At 35.1% G+C, this 24,134-nt stretch overlaps 1 protein-coding gene across 1 annotated transcript in view; it reads left to right on the forward strand.

Moving 5' to 3' along the window:
* The first annotated feature begins 3,485 nt into the window (after positions 1-3,485).
* LOC117329768 (E3 SUMO-protein ligase RanBP2-like) overlaps positions 3,486-24,134 on the forward strand; it is a 47,217-nt gene continuing 26,568 nt past the window's right edge. The window contains exons 1-15 of the mRNA XM_033887897.1: positions 3,486-3,668; positions 5,309-5,376; positions 5,786-5,899; positions 6,441-6,484; positions 6,678-6,727; positions 8,336-8,395; positions 8,672-8,740; positions 9,325-9,486; positions 10,296-10,420; positions 19,963-20,092; positions 20,435-20,606; positions 21,546-21,770; positions 22,278-22,367; positions 22,897-22,985; positions 23,296-23,595. Coding sequence (XP_033743788.1) covers positions 3,603-3,668; positions 5,309-5,376; positions 5,786-5,899; positions 6,441-6,484; positions 6,678-6,727; positions 8,336-8,395; positions 8,672-8,740; positions 9,325-9,486; positions 10,296-10,420; positions 19,963-20,092; positions 20,435-20,606; positions 21,546-21,770; positions 22,278-22,367; positions 22,897-22,985; positions 23,296-23,595 — 1,764 coding nt within the window. The 5' untranslated portion in view covers positions 3,486-3,602. The remainder of the gene's footprint in view (positions 3,669-5,308; positions 5,377-5,785; positions 5,900-6,440; positions 6,485-6,677; positions 6,728-8,335; positions 8,396-8,671; positions 8,741-9,324; positions 9,487-10,295; positions 10,421-19,962; positions 20,093-20,434; positions 20,607-21,545; positions 21,771-22,277; positions 22,368-22,896; positions 22,986-23,295; positions 23,596-24,134) is intronic.

Here is a 24,134-nt window from a genome sequence, read left to right on the forward strand (position 1 = left end):
GCAATCCTAAGCAAGGACTTTTGGTAAGGAAGCACTGTGTAAAGTTTGAGTTTGATTGGCTGAATGGAACTCCGAGTTATTGCATAGAAACCAATTTTCTATTAATACTAACAGTGACCTTGACCTTTGAACTTTGAACCTGAAAAGCAATCCCAAGCAAGCACTTTTGGTAAGGAAGGGAAGCACTGTATTAAGTTTGAGTTTGATTGGCCAAAGGGAACTCAAGTTACTGGACGGAAACCATTGTGCGGAGGACGCCGCCGCCGACAACGACGACGGCACCGACGACGCCGACATAGTAATACCTATATGTCACCTTTTCAAGGCGACACAAAAAGAAGGATGTCAGATTCGTGTTTCAAATGCTTCATTGAAATCAACTTACGAGATTTCAGCGGGAATTGAAGACGGACGGCGGAAGAACAAAATCAGACTTATTTCTGTGTAGGTGGTGGTGGGGAGGGGTCGAGTGGGGTGGAGTACTAGTCTGGGTTGTTGTATCAAATGTCAAAGGCATCTGGAATTCCCATCACATTGCAATTTTTATTCAATGACATCTTAATATTAATAAATCTGATAAAAATACTAACAGGCACTAATGTATTTAGGATAAATAAATTATCCTTAGCAATTATATATAGTATATAGTAATAACGTTATTATGTAAAAACGAAGAGTGTCACATTACTGTCATCTACACCAGCTCATATAGACGTGTATGTCCACTTAGAAAACGAGAGGTATAGCTTGAGGCCCAGCACAGGGAATATTTGTTTCCGTTATTTTTCCGAATCACATAATTGGCGGAGTAAATAACGTTGATCACTCCAAATGCAATCTGAGAAGTTCCATTGAAGCCATGAACCTAGCTGGTTGTGGTTGTCTTCAGGGGGCGAAGACTTCAAGAAGGAAAATGTTGTTTAAAAGTGGAGAGTATATTAAAGGGACACCTTACTAGCTCAGGTTAAATATGTCTATGTTTTGATGTTGACCTTACGTAAAACATTTCTAATAGAGGTGTTATCATTCACTGATGCATTGGTGAACTGTAATGTGGTCTGCTAGGGAGTCTTGGTGTTAAGTTCTAGATCCCGAGGATATTCATAATGCGTTGAACCCCGTGACCTTCAAAATAGATAAAGGTCATTTGAATGAGGAAAAGTATGTACCTCTCCACTCTTGCTGGCATAAAATCAAGATTTTTAGTTTTTGGGAATTCGAAGAAGGATATTCTCTAAACTATATGTGACCTTGAAAAAGGGTCAATGTCATTTGTATGAGGAAACCTGGCACTCCTTCGATCCAAGTGCTGAACGGCAAAGTAACAGTACTCTGGATCATAAAAACAAATGGAAGCAGTTTTACTTTAAAATAGTTAAAGATCATAAATTTATATGTGGAAGCTTTGTATAGTGCTCAATTCTAGGCACCTGTTGTCATATTGCCATGACTCTGGGTCACCTTGGAACTTGAAAAGAAGATTTGAAAGGATGCTTAAATATATTTGATTCTTGTGACACTGAAAATATATATCAAGGTCAATGTATAAGAGGACATTTTATAGCGCTCCATTATAGGTACCTAATGACAAAATACCCGCAATCTGGGTCATAAAAAGTTTGATAAGTTTTACACAAAGGTTAATTTAAAACAAGTAATATCTTTTAAAAAAAAGATAAACGGCATAGTTTTAATGCTGGTCGTTATACTGTAAAACAGCTGATGAAATAAATTAACGAACTAATTAATAAATGCGCAGTTTCCGCACGGATAACAAAATTATATCAGTTTGAATCATTTTTGGTGATAATAAGGCTGCATTTGAATCAGGAATATGATTTTATTGATGTGTCATTTGAATAGATACATCCACTTATTCAGCTTGCATTCAATCTTAACTTTGTTTCGTTTTTAACTGCATAACTGCATTTTACATTTACCGCTGCATTGACCAATCACATACTTCATCTTGACCACTAACGCCACCTGTCGCGTCATATCCGGGACCAAAAGAATAGTATACGGCTATGCCGAAAAAAACATATTTGACCTCAAAATACGGGGCAAGGTAACTTTTATGAGAAAACTCCACATCACTCCATCCCATATACAACTCAAGTTATTGGTCAAATATCAGTCACATATGTATCTCACGCAGCGGACTTTCGACATTGTTGACCTCTCTGACATTGAAAATATGTCAAGGTCATTAATATGAGGAAACTATTTATAACATTCGATACAATATTACCTGCTGGTAAAATATCATGCCTTTGGGTATTCTGAAACTTGAGCAGAATATTCTTAAAGATTTTAACATATTTGACTCCTGTGGCCTTGACAACAGGCCAAATTAATTCAACTGGTAAATCTTTATTGTTCTCATCGCAGGCCGTTTCTCCTGACCAAATACAAGTCATGCAGTTACTAAATTAGAGATACTGTCGAGAAGAATTATAGTTAGGGAACTTGAAGTTTAACGGATTTGTAAAACGAAAATATTTGAAGAAAGGATAAGGAATCTGGAGGACTAAGCGATACAGCAAATGAAGTTCGAAAAATATAAATTGAAGAATATCGTTATTAACAAGGAAAAATATTTCTTTGCAAAAACACTATGAGTCTAAACAGTAACAATCAGCACAGATCAGATCGAACGTAACGTTCACTACATGTACTTGGGTAACATTAATGGTAATTTGGAGTCCGAAATTAACCATGTAGTTTTGAAGAACTATATAAAAGACAGAAGGGGAAAATATCTTTCTATTTACAGGAGAGATCGGAAATAAAAACTTTATATAATGTTGAAAGATTTTGAAAACCAGGTATTGAAAAGGGAACGTCAGTCAATCTTAGTTTTACGGTTTCATTCACTATAAAGGATTATAAACCGAAAGTGATATATATAAAAATATTTGAGAAATTAATGAATTTATTTAAAACGGGTAGGATAAACAACGATCTATCCGGAAGGCAGCTTCTGAAATTGATAAGGGGTTTGGGTTTTAATCGTTTAACATATATATAGAGAGTCTATATACAGGCCTGATTAATTTTCAAGAATTTAATTTTAGTTGACGGACTGACGGACGACGGATCCTTCACCATAGTATAAAACATATATATTAAGATTCCGCAGCTTGTTGAAATATAGTAATGCTATAGAATTTAGTAAAAATATAAAAAGAACAAAACGCACACGTTCATCGATATTTTCCGGAAAACTAACGTGCTTGACCTTAATTTAGTTGTACTTCGACAGGTGCGTTCGATGTTTGAGTGATACGCAACAAAATCTTCATTTATATCGTTAACTGAGAGATTTTATAACATTTATGCATGTACATATATCTCAGAATGTTTTCTGTAGCGAAATGGTTAATTAATTTCATGTTGTCATTTTGGGATACATATGATTATGTAATTACAGTGTACCGTTTTAGAGACGAGGTATGTGATTGGCTGTATTCGAAAGATACGTTAGAATCATTCTGATTGGTTAGATGATGCCGGCATGTTAAAAATACGAACCTGGAAAAGGGCCATCAAACAAAAATCAGATTTTCTTTAAACAATATACTTACCGACCATATAAAAGCATGTCGACAACACGGAGAAGTAAGAAGGACATAGACCGATTCATCAGCCAATTTCCAGAAGACCAGGTAAATAGGAATACAGCATCTCCGAAACTGATTTCTAGTTTCTATTTTTAGAAATATATTGCGCCATGAGATAATACATTGGAGAAGTGGTATATGCTTATTATTTCTATTGGTTGTGTTTCAATAAAAGCTATTCTCATGTACCTACAACGTGTGTTTTGCTACTTTGCCATTTTTAATCTGTGTTGTACAAATTGTGACCAAAATAAACATTCGGGAAAGTTGCTGTAGCCCATGATAACAGTTCATTTGTTGGTACACTGTGAACCCCCTGGAACCCCCATGCTTTATTCTTTAAAGTTCTAAAAAATAAATGTAGGTCTAGTTTTCGACAGAGGTGGTGCGGTATAGTATTTAACTTTATTATTGAAATTAGTTTGAGGGATTGACATGGAACGTGACAGCAAGACGACTTCACAAAGTTAGACCGGCTAAAACTAGTTCAGGCCAGAACAACATTATGAAAACAGGATGTAAATATCTCTACAGTATTTGTAGATATATATTCTTATTGATCTTGATCTAGCAAATTGTTCACAAATCTTGACCAAGATAAGTTTACTTATGAACAAATTGATACTTTATGTAAAATTATTATAATGAAGTTTATTGTTATAACATCAAATTAAAGTACAAGGAAGAAAATCAGAACATTACTGATAATGAAGAATTCAATCATTGATCTCTTGTCATTCACTCGATTAATAAAATGCTTGCAGACAACACCACATGGTCAGCACTATCTTAATTGATTTTTGATGAGTTCCAACAAGTACTTGATATTAGCACCAAATTATTGGAATAATTCATGAAACAAATTGATTAGAACCTGCTAGTTAATTTAAATCTGCATGTAACATAATATTTGAAGTTTTGATTAAAATGGTCACTGACATAATTCCTTACAAAAGTAACTATTAAGGACACATTCCTATTGAGTACCTGACAGGAATCAAACTAGGTTTCCCCTGCAGGCGAATCCCTGGCTCTACCAACTGAGCCAAAGATGCGTGCTCTGCCAGAAGACAGTATTTAACAACTTTGTACAAGCCACACCAACCAGCTCTGTCAGCTGAGTGATAGAGACTGTATTTTAACATGATGTACAACTTGTAAGCCTGAACACAGACCTGCTCCTTGTACATAAGTTCATATGCATTTTCTTGAGATTTCTACAAATCTGAACCAAGGCTCAAAACCACAGCTCATGTGATTTTATTGGTTGCCAGTATGAATAACAAGAAAAAGCAAATCCTGGAATTGAACCCTGCTTATTACATAGTAATCCATGCTTCTACCAATGAGCCAAAGAAGAATATTGCTGTGTCATGAGTGATGGGGATCATATTTGATAATTTATTATATGTACAAGCCACAATTCCAATAACTCATTCCTTTTATGAATCTAACAATATCAATTGCTTTTAAATCAAATTTGTTCAAACTTGAGCAAAAAAATATTCAACCATTTCCCAAATCTTCATAATCAACATAAGGTTTCAGTAAAATACAACAAAAACTATGGGAGTTGTACCTTATACCTTTGTATTGCATGCTTTAAATAATTATAGCAATGACTTGTAGACAATTGAATTTATACTGATAATTTTGTTGATGCTAACAGTCTTTCATTATTTCAGATCAGTGCAAGGGGTTATCAAGTGGCTGTTCTGTACTCCGAGATTGGTGAATATGACCTGGCCAAAAAGTAAGATATGTGTAACAAATGTTTGCGAATCATAGCAGTATTGTTTGGTTCAGGTTAAAAATCAGAAAATGATTATCGATCAGTTCATATATTGAAATTTTCTCAAAACATATTAATTGAATGTTGCTCATTTTTTTCTCTCTTTTTTTTTCTCTCTTTATAGCACATTCATCATACTCGGTTAACTTCTAAATAAAGTTATCTTCATACTCAACAAATCACACTTTTTCTGGCTTCATCAATTCAACATCTGATTAACTAATTACATGTTGATTATCAACTGATTGATTATCAATTATAATCAATAATTGACTGAACACTAATCAAGAGACAGATAAAAAAACTTATTTAAATTTCACATATTTTTTTAGAAAAAAGTATACTTATTTACTGGATATTGAAATTCTAGGTACTTGTCGTTCTACATGAGCGTGAGAGATGATTTGCCTCAGGCACACAAACTAATGGCACAGATATGTGAGGGTCTACAGGAGAAAGAACAGGCTATAGCCTGCTACAAAAGGTTAGTGTAAAACTTGATGGTAAGTCGACACAACACAGTTGACTGTCGTCGACGAAACAAATTATGAATCTTTGACGAAAATTTAGTCATTATCGTGCATATCCCAGCCAGTAGTGTAATGTTTCATCGTCAAATGAGTGAGTGTTGTCATGGAGACGAAGCTTAATTACAGATGGAGTCTTAGAGCTGAAAGACCTGTAGCCATCCTAACGAACATGTTAATTATACTGTTCAAGGATTTTCTCTATAAAAAATGGGCACTCCATTAACAAGCTAACCTGATTCCAGGCTTCACAATAAATAATTTTTAACCAGAGTTGTGTATAAATGATCATTTTAAATCTGAATGAATGGTATCCCTGAACAGAATGGACCGAAGGATATTACGACAGATGTTTTACTGGAATAACGCTGAGGAGTGTTTGGCTCTGTGGTAGCACTACCAAACTACCGAAACGTACGGTTACAACAATTAGATGATAATTTTTGTTGTTGAAAAGTTCATTAATCTCATTATTCCTGTGTTTCTTTTTATTTATAGGTGCTTGGAGTTGGACAACTCACAGAAAGGAACCATCTTAAAAAGTAAGAAATTAACAACTACAGCGGAGCACATTGCCTGCATTAAAAATCTTTGTATGTGGAACTTGCCATCTTCATACTGGAATGGCTGTTTTTTTCGGTCTGTAAATTTCCAAGTTTTCATACAGTAGACAAAATTGGTGTCTGGTTGTATATCTTTTGTATTTCATAGAGTTTTTTTATCTTTTTTTTCCAGTTTGTGAAGTGCTAAGTTCTATGCCTTCTGATGATGCTCAGAGAATCAAGGTTTGTAATAGTGTACTGATAACACGGTGTTCAAAATAAGCCGGCGACCGGCGCATTTCACCGGCTACTTTGCTCCAGGTGCCGGCTACTTTCAGATGTCTACTTACATATTTAAATGTTGTGAAACGTATTCTGACTTTGGGGAGTTCGGGAAACAAATAAAACACAACATTATTTATATAATATTCAATGATTACTCATCGTTCACTTGTCCATGCTGTCAAAACACCGTCGGAAGAAAACAACAAGCTTCTTCACGACACCGATCAATGTTAATCTAGGTATTGTGTGTGATGCTTTTTTCGCGCTGCGATAAAAACGTCTGACTGACCATGAGTTACAAGCACATGCTTCCGGTTCATCATGAAACGAATGAACGACTTTTTTGAAGTCTCTTCAAGGAAAAAAACAAAAGGGTATGTTATTTAGATGCATTTGAACTGTTCATCGTCGCACAACGGTACAATATAACCGTATGATTAACTATGGAGTGCGATCCTCTGAAGAGAGATGATTACCAACATCTGACGTGATTGACATGTAGTTGGGTCACACTACGTAACTTACTGACACAGAATCGGCGTAATGAATTAAAATTATTACGCACACAATAAAGAAGTAAAATCACAGCCTTTAATAATGTATTTCGTGTTTTATATATCATTTTTCTTTAATTTGCGTTTTTTAAGATATTCAGTTTCAGTTACATGTTTTGGAACTGTGACCTTTCTATTAAAAATGACACAAGACATAACTGTACAGATATCATTAATTCTTCATAAAAACTTCTAAATAAAACAAAAACACCAGTTCGTACACTCAGAAGTTTTACAATACATATATATATATAAAATGTACATGCAAAAAGGTAAAAAGTGCATTTTTTTATTGCTAAATTATTTCCAAAAACTACTGTTATATAGTGGGAAAACCCATATCTGGCCTCTTTGATTTAAAATTTTCCTGGGGGAGACCCCCCATACCCCCCTTATGAGAGGGGGCCATGCCACTTCTCATACTCTCCCCCCGCGACGCCTTTGGCGTCGCTGTTGGCTGCGTGCCTTTGGCACACATGGTGCCACCTACTATTTCTATTGTGCCAGCTACTCTAAAATCTACTGAACACCCTGGATAATCATTGTAGCATCTGTCAAGTTTGTCTTTATCTCTACAAAGGATCAAGTTTGAATGAAGGAAAGACCCTGCTCCAAATTGGGATAAGCTCCAAATTTTCCCTTTTATATCAAACCTTAAATTATTCAATATTACTTTCACAAAAGCATTTTAAAAGCGATTTTATCATGTTGATATAAATCTCTCTTTATATATTGATACATGATTTATAATAATGAAATAAAAGTACAAAAACAATATATATTATTAAAGTAACTGTAAATCTCTTTCTTTATTTTCATCCTATTTGACACCTGTCACTATGTAACGTCACCAACTCATATGATATCTGTTGCTATGTAAAAAAGAAGTTTCCAATTTTTACATAAAAGAATATTAAAGGCCTCACTGAAGATATTGATTTTATATGGGTTTGAATGTACATGTAATCTTTAATACATACATTAAGTCTATGATCTGCTTATTTTCTTACAGTATTGGGCAGAGAAAGCAGAGAAAGTATTTCCGAATAATCCAGTCGTCTTTAAATTGAAAGTAAGTGCTCTGTCAAATTAAGATTTTTTGCTTTCTCAAATCTCAAAGAAAAATAATGTCGTTCAGATAAATTTTAAATGCCTACTTTTTTCTGATTGTTTTGTTTGTTGATGTGTGATTTTGAAAACATAACAGTGAGTTTGGTTTATTCTTTTTATCACTTGATTGATATTAATATTATTTGTACGAAAATTGTCTATCATTCACCATAGCAAGTGTCGTTATTTAGGGCATCATGTAAAATAGAACAATTACAAGAAGTGCTTTTAATTTCAGGAGAAGATTTTGTCAACTAGTTCTGGCACAGACCTTGACAAGCTTGAAGAGCTCTACTCAAAACAGCTGGTGTGTATTAAGTAAAATATTACTGTAAATCATTTAGATTTCGTGATTACTTTATTTTGCGCACTTACTTCTTCAGACATATTTGCGAATATGATTTCGCAAACACTGATCTAGAAATGACTATAAGTTCGCGAATGGTGAGCTGTTAGTCATGGACTCTGCTATATCACTTATTGATAGTTTGGCTGCCATCCGAAGGTGTTATTTTCGTATATATAATCATGCATGATTTGAATTAGTGATTGACTCTCCTCTTGTGTTAATGCGAAAATAAATACCATGTGAAATATAAGTGATTTACAGAAGGTCTATACCAAATATAGAATCATTTATCAGCACCAACATTTTCATTTATAAAAAATTTCAGAATTTTTTGACAACAAGAAATCTAGGTGTACAAAAATCATTTTATCATAGATTTAACTGTATTTTGCTATAAACCAATTGTTCCAACATTTTCTCATGCATAAGAATCTGGTACAAAACTTTGCCAAAAATTTGATAAATAAATGAAATTATTTAACATCATGCAACAAATGTAAAAATAGTATTAATATGTTTTTTTTTTTTTTTTGTGTTTCAAGGAAAAGAACTACACTGATGCCAGTCTGCATATCAAGTTGATGGAATTATACCTTACAAGTGATCGGGTCCAGGCAGCGGTCAACCATGGAATCGAGGTGGAACGCACGCTGGCATTTGTCCAAAATCCAGCCTGGTACAAGTGTCTAATAAAAGCATTCAGTGTAAGTTTGTGGAACTGGGTTGGATCATCGTGTCATAATTTGTACATATTTAACAAACATTTCCAGGATTAAGATGCATATTCAACTTTGACTGATGGATCATTATATCATTATGTTTGACATATTTAACAAACGTTTTTGGGATTAAGATGCATATTCAGCTTTGACTCTGCTGGATCATTATAGCATTTGTTGTACATTATATATATAAAAAAAAACGTTTCTCAGATTAAGATGCATTTTCATGTTTTTCTTTTGAGCATTACTCTAGTATCATGGGAACTATTGTCGGACAGAATTTGCTACAATATTGCCTTTCTCTGCCCCCCTCAATATTTGTTGCTGTACATTAACTTCCCATAATTTTTGTGATCAAATTCAACGATGCTTTACCTCCAGCATTATAAACACCCACAGTTTAGAAATCTACCTGATTAACACAGAAAAGGGAAAACAAAAATAACAGTGTATATTGCTTATAAGACCAACTGTTACAAAACGAATATAGAGTTAAGAGTATGATACAATTTCTTTGGGATGCAAATTATTATTCATTTGTTTAAAAATTTAAAGATATAAAGAAAACTCAAACTTCTGGTTTGGAGGGGATAAAATGAAAGTGTGTTACTTTTCATATTGCGTAAAGATATATATAACAAACTAATTTTGTTTTCAATCAATTTTGATTACTCTTTGTCAGAGATGTAGCATCTTTAAAAAAACTTGATCAACAGATAACTACTTGGACATTAACATTGTGAGACTTAGCCGAGTTATGTATAAATGTAGAATATATGTCTATTGTGTAGGTCCACCAGCAGAGGGAGCATGGCAGTGACGACATCTATATCCACCACCTGTTTGCCCTACAAAACCTCGTATTCCAGATGATGCCTGACCATGATGTGGTGACTTGTGCCACAGCCCTCCACCAGTAAGTTATTATACTGTCCACCAGTAAGTTATTATACTGTCCACCAGTAAGTTATTATACTGTCCACCAGTAAGTTATTATACTGTCCACAAGTAAGATATTATACTGTCCACCAGTAAGTTATTATACTGTCCACCAGTAAGTTATTATACTGTCCACCAGTAAGTTATTATACTGTCCACCAGTAAGTTATTATACTGTCCACAAGTAAGATATTATACTGTCCACAAGTAAGTTATTATACTGTCCACCAGTAAGTTATTATACTGTCCACCAGTAAGTTATTATACTGTCCACCAGTAAGTTACTGTAAATCACTTATATTTCGCGAGTACTTAATTTCGCGAACTCACCTTATTTGACTTATTCGCGAATACATAATTTCGCGAATTCCGGTCTCAAAATGACTTTAAATTCGCGAATAACGTTAACAGATCGGAGATATGTCCAGGTTGGTAGCCATTTTGTTTATGAGAATCATGTGACGGTACAAGAAAAGTCATGTGATTCAATCATGTGATATCGGCGTCTGGTCATACTGAATTGTATTTACCGTTCCTGTATACGCCTCTCGGCTATATACAAGTGGATTAAACAAAAGAAATGTGGTGTTCAACGTGCGTTTATATTTGGAGGGTGAAATGAGTTGTTTTCAATATAAATAAAGCTTTCACGCCCCCTCATATGTAGTTAGTCTGGATTATTTCACCGACATGACCACGCTTACAAAGGCGGTGTCAGACATTAAACAAAACCCACGGCTCGTTAAGAATGCCTGGGAGATGGCGGGACTACAATATAGGTTGTGAGTAATTAACGTACATTGTAATTAACGTACGTGTGTATACAGTGATACCGATGAACAGTTCTCGGGACAGTCTATTTCGAATAATATATACTCCAGGCGATTATTTGTTCTGAATGTTTGTATTAAATATATAATCTGTTTGATTTCAACTTTGTTATGGTAAATATCTTTTCGAGAATAAAGCGATGTGAAGTGCTATATATACATGTAACCTTACATAACTTACAACAGCGTGGGTAATAAAGTACGACGTATTCCGGATGACCATCCGGGATCCTCGGGACCGTACCTAATTAACTGCATGTAAAACGTCGTCAAGAAGTTAATTAAGACCGAGTTCAACCACAATATTAGTGTTCAGTGGGGTTTTGTGTGTGTGAAATTTTGGTGTTTTGTTAGATAAAATTACACTCTGATCTACATGTAAGTATATAATCTATCATTCTATTATTACTTTAATGGCGATGTCTGTTCACCAACTAAAGATTACGATCAATTCAAAATGGACGCCAATTATTCTTGTCATTTTTATATAAATATTCGCGAGGGATTTGAATTCGCGTTTGACTCTCCTCGCGAATTAACGCGAAAATAAATCCAACGCGAAATATAAGTGATTTACAGTATTATACTGTCCACCAGTAAGTTATTATACTGTCCACCAGTAAGTTATTATACTGTACACCAGTAAGATATTATACTGTCCACAAGTAAGATATTATACTGTCCACCAGTAAGTTATTATACTGTCCACCAGTATGTTATTATACTGTCCACCAGTAAGTTATTATACTGTCCACCAGTAAGTTATTATACTGTCCACCAGTAAGTTATTATACTGTCCACAAGTAAGTTATTATACTGTCCACAAGTAAGTTATTATACTGTCCACCAGTAAGTTATTATACTGTCCACCAGTAAGTTATTATACTGTCCACCAGTAAGTTATTATACTCTCCACCAGTAAGTTATCATACTGTCCACCAGTAAGTTATTATACTGTCCACCAGTAAGTAAAGTTATTATACTGTCCACCAGTAAGTTATTATACTCTCCACCAGTAAGTTATTATACCCTCCACCAGTAAGTTATTATACTGTCCACCAGTAAGTTATTATACTGTCCACCAGTAAGTTATTATACTGTCCACCAGTAAGTAAAGTTATTATACTGTCCACCAGTAAGTTATTATACTGTCCACCAGTATGTTATTATACTGTCCACCAGTAAGTTATTATACTGTCCACCAGTAAGTTATTATACCCTCCACCAGTAAGTTATTATACTGTCCACCAGTAAGTTATTATACTGTCCACCAGTAAGTTATTATACTGTCCACCAGTAAGATATTATACTGTCCACCAGTAAGTTATTATACTGTCCACCAGTAAGTTATTATACTGTCCACCAGTAAGTTATTATACTGTCCACCAGTAAGTAAAGTTATTATACTGTCCACCAGTAAGTTATTATACTGTCCACCAGTAAGTTATTATACTGTCCACCAGTAAGTTATTATACTGTCCACCAGTAAGTTATTATACCCTCCACCAGTAAGTTATTATACTGTCCACCAGTAAGTTATTATACTGTCCACCAGTAAGTTATTATACTGTCCACCAGTATGTTATTATACTGTCCACCAGTAAGTTATTATACTGTCCACCAGTAAGTTATTATACTGTCCACCAGTAAGTTATTATACTGTCCACAAGTAAGTTATTATACTGTCCACCAGTAAGTTATTATACTGTCCACCAGTAAGTTATTATACTGTCCACCAGTAAGTTATTATACCCTCCACCAGTAAGTTATTATACTGTCCACCAGTAAGTTATTATACTGTCCAACAGTAAGTTATTATACTGTCCACCAGTATGTTATTATACTGTCCACCAGTAAGTTATTATACTGTCCACCAGTAAGTTATTATACTGTCCACCAGTAAGTTATTATACTGTCCACCAGTAAGTTATTATACTGTCCACCAGTATGTTATTATACTGTCCACCAGTAAGTTATTATACTGTCCACCAGTAAGTTATTATACTGTCCACCAGTAAGTTATTATACTGTCCACCAGTAAGTTATTATACTGTACACCAGTAAGATATTATACTGTCCACAAGTAAGATATTATACTCTCCACCAGTAAGTTATTATACTCTCCACCAGTAAGTTATTAGACTGTCCACAAGTAAGATATTATACTGTCCACCAGTAAGTTATTATACTCTCCACAAGTAAGATATTATACTGTCCACAAGTAAGTTATTATACTGTCCACAAGTAAGATATTATACTGTCCACCAGTAATTTATTATACTGTCCACCAGTAAGTTATTATACCCTCCACCAGTAAGTTATTATACTGTCCACCAGTAAGTTATTATACTGTCCACCAGTAAGTTATTATACTGTACACCAGTAAGATATTATACTGTCCACAAGTAAGATATTATACTGTCCACCAGTAAGTTATTATACTGTCCACCAGTATGTTATTATACTGTCCACCAGTAAGTTATTATACTGTCCACCAGTAAGTTATTATACTGTCCACCAGTAAGTTATTATACTGTCCACAAGTAAGTTATTATACTGTCCACCAGTAAGTTATTATACTGTCCACCAGTAAGTTATTATACTGTCCACCAGTAAGTTATTATACTGTCCACCAGTAAGTTATTATACTCTCCACCAGTAAGTTATCATACTGTCCACCAGTAAGTTATTATACTGTCCACCAGTAAGTAAAGTTATTATACTGTCCACCAGTAAGTTATTATACTCTCCACCAGTAAGTTATTATACCCTCCACCAGTAAGTTATTATACTGTCCACAAGTAAGTTATTATACTCTCCACCAGTAAGATATTATACTGTCCACCAGTAAGTTATTATACTGTCCACCAGTAAGTTATTATACTGTCCACCAGTAAGTAAAGTTATTATACTGTCCACCAGTAAGTTATTATACTGTCCACCAGTATGTTATTATACTGTCCACCAGTAAGTTATTATACTGTCCACCAGTAAGTTATTATACCCTCCACCAGTAAGTTATTATACTGTCCACCAGTAAGTTATTATACTGTCCACCAGTAAGTTATTATACTGTCCACCAGTAAGATATTATACTGTCCACCAGTAAGTTATTATACTGTCCACCAGTAAGTTATTATACTGTCCACCAGTAAGTTATTATACTGTCCACCAGTAAGTAAAGTTATTATACTGTCCGACAGTAAGTTATTATACTGTCTACCAGTAAGTTATTATACTGTCCACCAGTAAGTTATTATACTGTCCACCAGTAAGTTATTATACCCTCCACCAGTAAGTTATTATACTGTCCACCAGTAAGTTATTATACTGTCCACCAGTAAGTTATTATACTGTCCACCAGTATGTTATTATACTGTCCACCAGTAAGTTATTATACTGTCCACCAGTAAGTTATTATACTGTCCACCAGTAAGTTATTATACTGTCCACAAGTAAGTTATTATACTGTCCACCAGTAAGTTATTATACCCTCCACCAGTAAGTTATTATACTGTCCACCAGTAAGTTATTATACTGTCCACCAGTAAGTTATTATACTGTCCACCAGTAAGTTATTATACTGTCCACCAGTAAGTTATTATACCCTCCACCAGTAAGTTATTATACTGTCCACCAGTAAGTTATTATACTGTCCACCAGTAAGTTATTATACTGTCCACCAGTAAGTTATTATACTGTCCACCAGTATGTTATTATACTGTCCACCAGTAAGTTATTATACTGTCCACCAGTAAGTTATTATACTGTCCACCAGTAAGTTATTATACTGTCCACCAGTAAGTTATTATACTGTCCACAAGTAAGTTATTATACTGTCCACCAGTAAGTTATTATACTGTCCACCAGTATGTTATTATACTGTCCACCAGTAAGTTATTATACTGTCCACCAGTAAGTTATTATACTGTCCACCAGTAAGTTATTATACTGTCCACCAGTAAGTTATTATACTGTCCACCAGTAAGTTATTATACTCTCCACAAGTAAGATATTATACTGTCCACAAGTAAGTTATTATACTGTCCACAAGTAAGATATTATACTGTCCACCAGTAAGTTATTATACTGTCCACCAGTAAGTTATTATACCCTCCACCAGTAAGTTATTATACTTTCCACCAGTAAGTTATTATACTGTCCACCAGTAAGTTATTATACTGTACACCAGTAAGATATTATACTGTCCACAAGTAAGATATTATACTGTCCACCAGTAAGTTATTATACTGTCCACCAGTATGTTATTATACTGTCCACCAGTAAGTTATTATACTGTCCACCAGTAAGTTATTATACTGTCCACCAGTAAGTTATTATACTGTCCACAAGTAAGTTATTATACTGTCCACCAGTAAGTTATTATACTGTCCACAAGTAAGTTATTATACTGTCCACCAGTAAGTTATTATACTGTCCACCAGTAAGTTATTATACTCTCCACCAGTAAGTTATCATACTGTCCACCAGTAAGTTATTATACTGTCCACCAGTAAGTAAAGTTATTATACTGTCCACCAGTAAGTTATTATACTCTCCACCAGTAAGTTATTATACCCTCCACCAGTAAGTTATTATACTGTCCACAAGTAAGTTATTATACTCTCCACCAGTAAGATATTATACGGTCCACCAGTAAGTTATTATACTGTCCACCAGTAAGTTATTATACTGTCCACCAGTAAGTAAAGTTATTATACTGTCCACCAGTAAGTTATTATACTGTCCACCAGTATGTTATTATACTGTCCACCAGTAAGTTATTATACTGTCCACCAGTAAGTTATTATACCCTCCACCAGTAAGTTATTATACTGTCCACCAGTAAGTTATTATACTGTCCACCAGTAAGTTATTATACTGTCCACCAGTAAGTAAAGTTATTATACTGTCCGACAGTAAGTTATTATACTGTCCACCAGTAAGTTATTATACTGTCCACCAGTAAGTTATTATACTGTCCACCAGTAAGTTATTATACCCTCCACCAGTAAGTTATTATACTGTCCACCAGTAAGTTATTATACTGTCCACCAGTAAGTTATTATACTGTCCACCAGTATGTTATTATACTGTCCACCAGTAAGTTATTATACTGTCCACCAGTAAGTTATTATACTGTCCACAAGTAAGTTATTATACTGTCCACCAGTAAGTTATTATACCCTCCACCAGTAAGTTATTATACCCTCCACCAGTAAGTTATTATACTGTCCACCAGTAAGTTATTATACTGTCCACCAGTAAGTTATTATACTGTCCACCAGTAAGTTATTATACTGTCCACCAGTAAGTTATTATACCCTCCACCAGTAAGTTATTATACTGTCCACCAGTAAGTTATTATACTGTCCACCAGTAAGTTATTATACTGTCCACCAGTATGTTATTATACTGTCCACCAGTAAGTTATTATACTGTCCACCAGTAAGTTATTATACTGTCCACCAGTAAGTTATTATACTGTCCACCAGTAAGTTATTATACTGTCCACCAGTAAGTTATTATACTGTCCACCAGTAAGTTATTATACTGTCCACCAGTAAGTTATTATACTGTACACCAGTAAGATATTATACTGTCCACAAGTAAGATATTATACTCTCCACCAGTAAGTTATTATACTCTCCACCAGTAAGTTATTAGACTGTCCACAAGTAAGATATTATACTGTCCACCAGTAAGTTATTATACTCTCCACAAGTAAGATATTATACTGTCCACAAGTAAGTTATTATACCCTCCACCAGTAAGTTATTATACTGTACACCAGTAAGATATTATACTGTCCACAAGTAAGATATTATACTGTCCACCAGTAAGTTATTATACTGTCCACCAGTAAGTTATTATACCCTCCACCAGTAAGTTATTATACTGTCCACCAGTAAGTTATTATACTCTCCACCAGTAAGTTATTATACTGTCCACAAGTAAGATATTATACTGTACACCAGTAAGATATTATACTGTCCACAAGTAAGATATTATACTGTCCACAAGTAAGATATTATACTGTCCACCAGTAAGTTATTATACTGTCCACCAGTAAGTTATTATACTGTCCACAAGTAAGATATTATACTGTCCACAAGTAAGTTATTATACTGTACACCAGTAAGTTATTATACTCTCCACCAGTAAGTTATTATACTGTCCACCAGTAAGTTATTATACTGTCCACCAGTAAGTTATTATACTGTCCACCAGTAAGTTATTATACTGTCCACAAGTAAGTTATTATACTGTCCACCAGTAAGTTATTATACTGTCCACAAGTAAGTTATTATACTGTCCACCAGTAAGTTATTATACTGTCCACCAGTAAGTTATTATACTGTCCACCAGTAAGTTATTATACTCTCCACCAGTAAGTTATCATACTGTCCACCAGTAAGTTATTATACTCTCCACCAGTAAGTAAAGTTATTATACTGTCCACCAGTAAGTTATTATACTCTCCACCAGTAAGTTATTATACCCTCCACCAGTAAGTTATTATACTGTCCACAAGTAAGTTATTATACTCTCCACCAGTAAGATATTATACTGTCCACCAGTAAGTTATTATACTGTCCACCAGTAAGTTATTATACTGTCCACCAGTAAGTAAAGTTATTATACTGTCCACCAGTAAGTTATTATACTGTCCACCAGTATGTTATTATACTGTCCACCAGTAAGTTATTATACTGTCCACCAGTAAGTTATTATACCCTCCACCAGTAAGTTATTATACTGTCCACCAGTAAGTTATTATACTGTCCACCAGTAAGTTATTATACTGTCCACCAGTAAGTTATTATACTGTCCACCAGTAAGTTATTATACCCTCCACCAGTAAGTTATTATACTGTCCACCAGTAAGTTATTATACTGTCCACCAGTAAGTTATTATACTGTCCACCAGTATGTTATTATACTGTCCACCAGTAAGTTATTATACTGTCCACCAGTAAGTTATTATACTGTCCACAAGTAAGTTATTATACTGTCCACCAGTAAGTTATTATACCCTCCACCAGTAAGTTATTATACCCTCCACCAGTAAGTTATTATACTGTCCACCAGTAAGTTATTATACTGTCCACCAGTAAGTTATTATACTGTCCACCAGTAAGTTATTATACTGTCCACCAGTAAGTTATTATACCCTCCACCAGTAAGTTATTATACTGTCCACCAGTAAGTTATTATACTGTCCACCAGTAAGTTATTATACTGTCCACCAGTATGTTATTATACTGTCCACCAGTAAGTTATTATACTGTCCACCAGTAAGTTATTATACTGTCCACCAGTAAGTTATTATACTGTCCACCAGTAAGTTATTATACTGTCCACAAGTAAGTTATTATACTGTCCACCAGTAAGTTATTATACTGTCCACCAGTATGTTATTATACTGTCCACCAGTAAGTTATTATACTGTCCACCAGTAAGTTATTATACTGTCCACCAGTAAGTTATTATACTGTCCACCAGTAAGTTATTATACTGTCCACCAGTAAGTTATTATACTGTACACCAGTAAGATATTATACTGTCCACAAGTAAGATATTATACTCTCCACCAGTAAGTTATTATACTCTCCACCAGTAAGTTATTAGACTGTCCACAAGTAAGATATTATACTGTCCACCAGTAAGTTATTATACTCTCCACAAGTAAGATATTATACTGTCCACAAGTAAGTTATTATACCCTCCACCAGTAAGTTATTATACTGTACACCAGTAAGATATTATACTGTCCACAAGTAAGATATTATACTGTCCACCAGTAAGTTATTATACTGTCCACCAGTAAGTTATTATACCCTCCACCAGTAAGTTATTATACTGTCCACCAGTAAGTTATTATACTCTCCACCAGTAAGTTATTATACTGTCCACAAGTAAGATATTATACTGTACACCAGTAAGATATTATACTGTCCACAAGTAAGATATTATACTGTCCACAAGTAAGATATTATACTGTCCACCAGTAAGTTATTATACTGTCCACCAGTAAGTTATTATACTGTCCACAAGTAAGATATTATACTGTCCACAAGTAAGTTATTATACTGTACACCAGTAAGTTATTATACTCTCCACCAGTAAGTTATTATACTGTCCACCAGTAAGTTATTATACTGTCCACCAGTAAGTTATTATACTGTCCACCAGTAAGTTATTATACTGTCCACCAGTAAGTTATTATACTGTACACCAGTAAGTTATTATACTGTCCACCAGTAAGTTATTATACCCTCCACCAGTAAGTTATTATACTGTCCACCAGTAAGTTATTATACCCTCCACCAGTAAGTTATTATACTGTCCACCAGTAAGTTATTATACCCTCCACCAGTAAGTTATTATACTGTCCACCAGTATGTTATTATACCCTCCACCAGTAAGTTACTCAAACAACTACCCTCCACCACTAAGTTACTCAAACAACTACTCTCCACCGATGATTTACTCAACAGACTACATTTCTTATTGTATTTTTTCAAACTTAATGGTAAACATCATTACCTAATTTAATAAATGTAGTTTTGTGCCGTTGCATAATTTTCTGTTTATAACTGCAGAATTTGTTGTTTTGTGCCAGTTTAATCAGTGTTTGTTTGATACATTTCCAGGTTTGACCAGTTCTTGTTTGATACATTTCCAGGTTTGACCAGTGCTTGTTTGAACTAGCCAAGGCGTCCTCCCAGAGACCTAAATGGCGTGCTGTTGTCACAGAGATGGAGGGACAAATCTACTTCCTGTCTGCTCTTGTCCTCTTTAAAAGAGCTCAGAAGGTGAGCTTTAGACCTGAAGCTCAGAGCTTTACAGGTTCTGGTTTTGAAGCAAGTACAGTAACTTGCTTCCCCAGTTGTCCATATTCAATTCACGGTGGCAATTTTCGCTTGTTCACAATTTGGTCGTTTTATCTGGAAATTCTGTTTATCCAAATATTTTGAGGATAAGCAAGATTTCACTGTTTTTCATATTATGGATTTGTGCACTTTGACTACAGTGTTAACCTATGACACTGGAATTCTGTTAAATTTTAATTAAAAGTTCGTTTATATTGTTGGACTGTTTTACAAATCTGTATCTGTACATGTAGAAGCTTGGACTAAGTATAGCCGATGTTGTAGGGCCAAGTTCTGTGGAAAGATGCCAGCTTTTTTGCAACTGTTTGTCTATTACTGAGTAGTCAGTATCCGGCCATTGATGTGAAGGCAGCCTGGTACCTACAACTCAAACAGCACAACCGCAAATTCTTCGATCGCTTACAAAAAATTGGAGCCTACAGACACAGCCAGGGTGGTAAGGACATTTTGTGGATTTGTTTAAGTGGGAAAGTAAAGTATTTGCCAGCTTGGGTAAAAAAAAGATGGTATTAATTAAAACAACAAAATGAATATTAAGCAAAGAGAATTTTTTCATGGTCAAACAAAATGTAATATGATCAACAAAAAACCCTAGTATTGGATTTTATGTCCCTGTCATGAAGAGCCAAATTTGAAAATCAAGATTTTTGCACCCACCCTTTAGACATATTTTAAACTTTGAAATTTTATGTTCAGCTCCATTACTGTTAGTAGGAAAAAGGGAAATAATTGTTTAACTGTTTTCCCATTTACCTGATATCAACTTGTGGTTACCTAGGTTACCTGGTATTACCTTGTTGTTACCTAGGTTACCTGATATCAACTTGTGGTTACCTAGGTTACCTGGTATTACCTTATTGTTACCTAGGTTACCTGATATCAACTTGTTGTTACCTAGGTTACCTGATATCAACTTGTGGTTACCTAGGTTACCTGATATCAACTTGTTGTTACCTAGGTTACCTGATATCAACTTGTTGTTACCTAGGTTACCTGATATCAACTTGTGGTTACCTAGGTTACCTGATAACTTGGGGTTACCTAGGTTACCTGATATCAACTTGTTGTTACCTAGGTTACCTGATATTAGGGGGCTGCAGTGGTTAAGGTGTCCCGACATTTTATCACTAGCTCTCCACCTCTGGGTTGCGAGTTTGAAACCTATATATACGTGGGGCAGTTGCCAGGTACTGACCGAAGGCTGGTAGTTTATCTCCGGGTACTCCGGCTTTCCTCTACCTCCAAAACCTGGCATGTCCTTAAATGACCCTGGCTGTTAAAACTTTTGTATTGTCCAGTTTAATTTCTTGTTACCTAAGTTACCTGATATTAACTTGTTACCTAGGTTACCTGATATTATTTTGTTGTTACCCAGGTTACTTGGTGCTTGCCATGACAAAAACCGACAGTGTTTCACGTCTGCAGCACATCAAACAGCAGCTGAGAACGCCTCGAGCACGAGAGGTGTTCTATGATACTCTGTTTACACTGCGTGAGATGAGAGATCGAAAGGACAAGTCGTACATACTCAACTCGGACACCTTCCACAAAGTACCAGTGGTAGTACCATCCAAAGCTGTGGTCGCTCAGTATGACAAGGGTGAGTAGTGGTCTACCGAGTACTGGGAGAGGATTGGAGTATTTTTCCAGGAAATTATGGAACACAATTTTCTGTATTAATTTCATTTGCAATATATTCATGTGTAATTTTTGTGATTATTTTCTATCCGCTAAAACACTGAAATTTGAAATCCCTTGGAAATAGAATAATAAAATAATACTGTATCTTTCATTACACAACTGCTGTTCATGAAAAAAAAAAACAGAGAAAAATAATTTCTGTTTAAACAAACACGTAATTTGTAATTTTTTCTGGTCAGTAGCAATCATATGAATACTTTGATATTTAATGTATCTTCATGCCCTTGGGCAATTCATTTTTAAAGTTTCATGATCCTTAGGTTTTAGTTTTCATGTACTAGCATTATATGGTGTTTCAAAACAACATGTGCTCTTCTGTGATGGGAGGTACATTTATTCTAGCATCTGGATAATTGATTAAAGTTTCTGAGAAAATATCAACATGTGTTGTTTTTTTCCCCCTCAGATGTGTTGCAGCTATACGGTGATAATCTACATATCCTGGTGTGGCAGGCTCTTCAGAGCTACAACCCACGGGACACCACACAGCCATATTGTAAGTACAACAGTGCTCACACTGTAGAATGTGGCGTTTACAGTCGCTGTGTATTCAGACTTTGTCATGCTTACATATAAATGATACAAACTGGCACCCACAAAAAGAATCTCAGTTTCTGATATCTTGGTATCATGTGACTGGGTGGGCGTGTCATGATACTGTGCTCTGGTTATGACTTGACCGTGATATCGCATGGTACCTTTATAAAAATTATAATGTTAGATGGTGTCAAGTTGTCTGAATGAACCTAGAAAGATTACTCTATTGATATTTTAGTCTTGCAAAAATTAACAGCGAAGCAATGACAGTCAGTCTTTAAACAAATATTGTATGCTTTTATAAATATTTCTTTGTTTGTTGATATCACACTTGAAAAATTACTACCGTATATTAACTATGATCATTCAGGGCTCGTATGGAAGTAAGGTGAGTGTGTAAAGTGTAAACATCCCCCAAACACACACACCCTCACCCTCATACCCTATCTTCTGCTATTGTTACACATGTGTTTACTCTGTTGTGTCAGATGGTATGGACATATATGGCAAGCTGCCCTACACCAGCACCTCACTGACCAACGGTTCACCAGAGTCCCTGTCACAGGTGGACGTACAGGTAAGTTATTAGTCCAGAAATAAAAAAAAAAAAAAAAAAAAAAAATTGCCTCTCAGAAACCAAGACTTACTGTTCTGAAATCAAAATTTAGCTTTTAGATCCAAAAAAGAATAACCTACAGAAACCATAAATTTAACCCCATCAGAAAACAAAAATGAAACTCCTTCAGAAAACAAAAAATTGTAACACTCTAGAAACCAAAAATGTTACCCTTCAGAAACCAAAAAATATAACAATATGCTACTGAGATGTTATAATTGTCTAAAAAAAAAAAAGGTAAAAAGTAATGAGTTGTTCTGTTGACTTTCAGGCATTTTTCTGTGCTGCTGTACGATGTGCGGCTGTATCTTACGAGGATCAAAACAAGAGTTTCCGTCCCGACAGCTACCGACCTCACTTCCTCCCAGCATGCCTCAGTCAGTCTCTGTGCAGTAAGGTGCAGGGCGATTGGTGGGAAGCTATGTTTAAGTTCAGTGTGGGAACGCCACGCGACAGCTACTCCAAGCTTAGGCTAACCATACAACAGGGCTTGGAAACTATTCGTCTTGTTGGTGCACACGGCATGGGGCTGACACTTGTGACACATCTTGCTCAAACATTTGATAAGTGGGTAAGTTCCGAAGGGTCTCTGTATTTTTTGTAGGATTTATTCCAGAACCTCATATCCAAAATTTTGATGAGTCCCAATACTAAGTGATGTAATAGTGGGTACTCAAGAGTCCCGGAGGAAAAGTATTAGTCCCAAAAATCAATGGACTACCATGAGTAGATCGGAAGGGATGAGGGGAGAATATTGAAGAGCAGATAAGGGCTGTTCCAGTAAAATATCAATCCAACAGGAGGACTCGAGATTTGTTAAACGGTGACAATAAAAGAAGTGATTTAAATAAAAAAGATACCATATGTCATGTCACATTTCCTCCCCAACCCACCATGCATAAAATTTCTTTATATCCGAGTCCTTCTGTGGGATAAAGATTTTACTAGTGGGGTGACACCTAAAGGAGTGTCGTAGAAAGAATGAAGTGTAGTGAGGGGCGATTACTCTGTTTCAGCACGGTTTTCATCAAAACTGCTCAATATCTAAATTTCGACCAATAAGAAGACTCTGTGTTGTTCCCATGGCAACGAAACCCATAAAGTTGAATT

This window comes from Pecten maximus, chromosome 6, assembly GCF_902652985.1.
Source record: "Pecten maximus chromosome 6, xPecMax1.1, whole genome shotgun sequence".
NCBI classification, from domain to species: domain Eukaryota; kingdom Metazoa; phylum Mollusca; class Bivalvia; order Pectinida; family Pectinidae; genus Pecten; species Pecten maximus.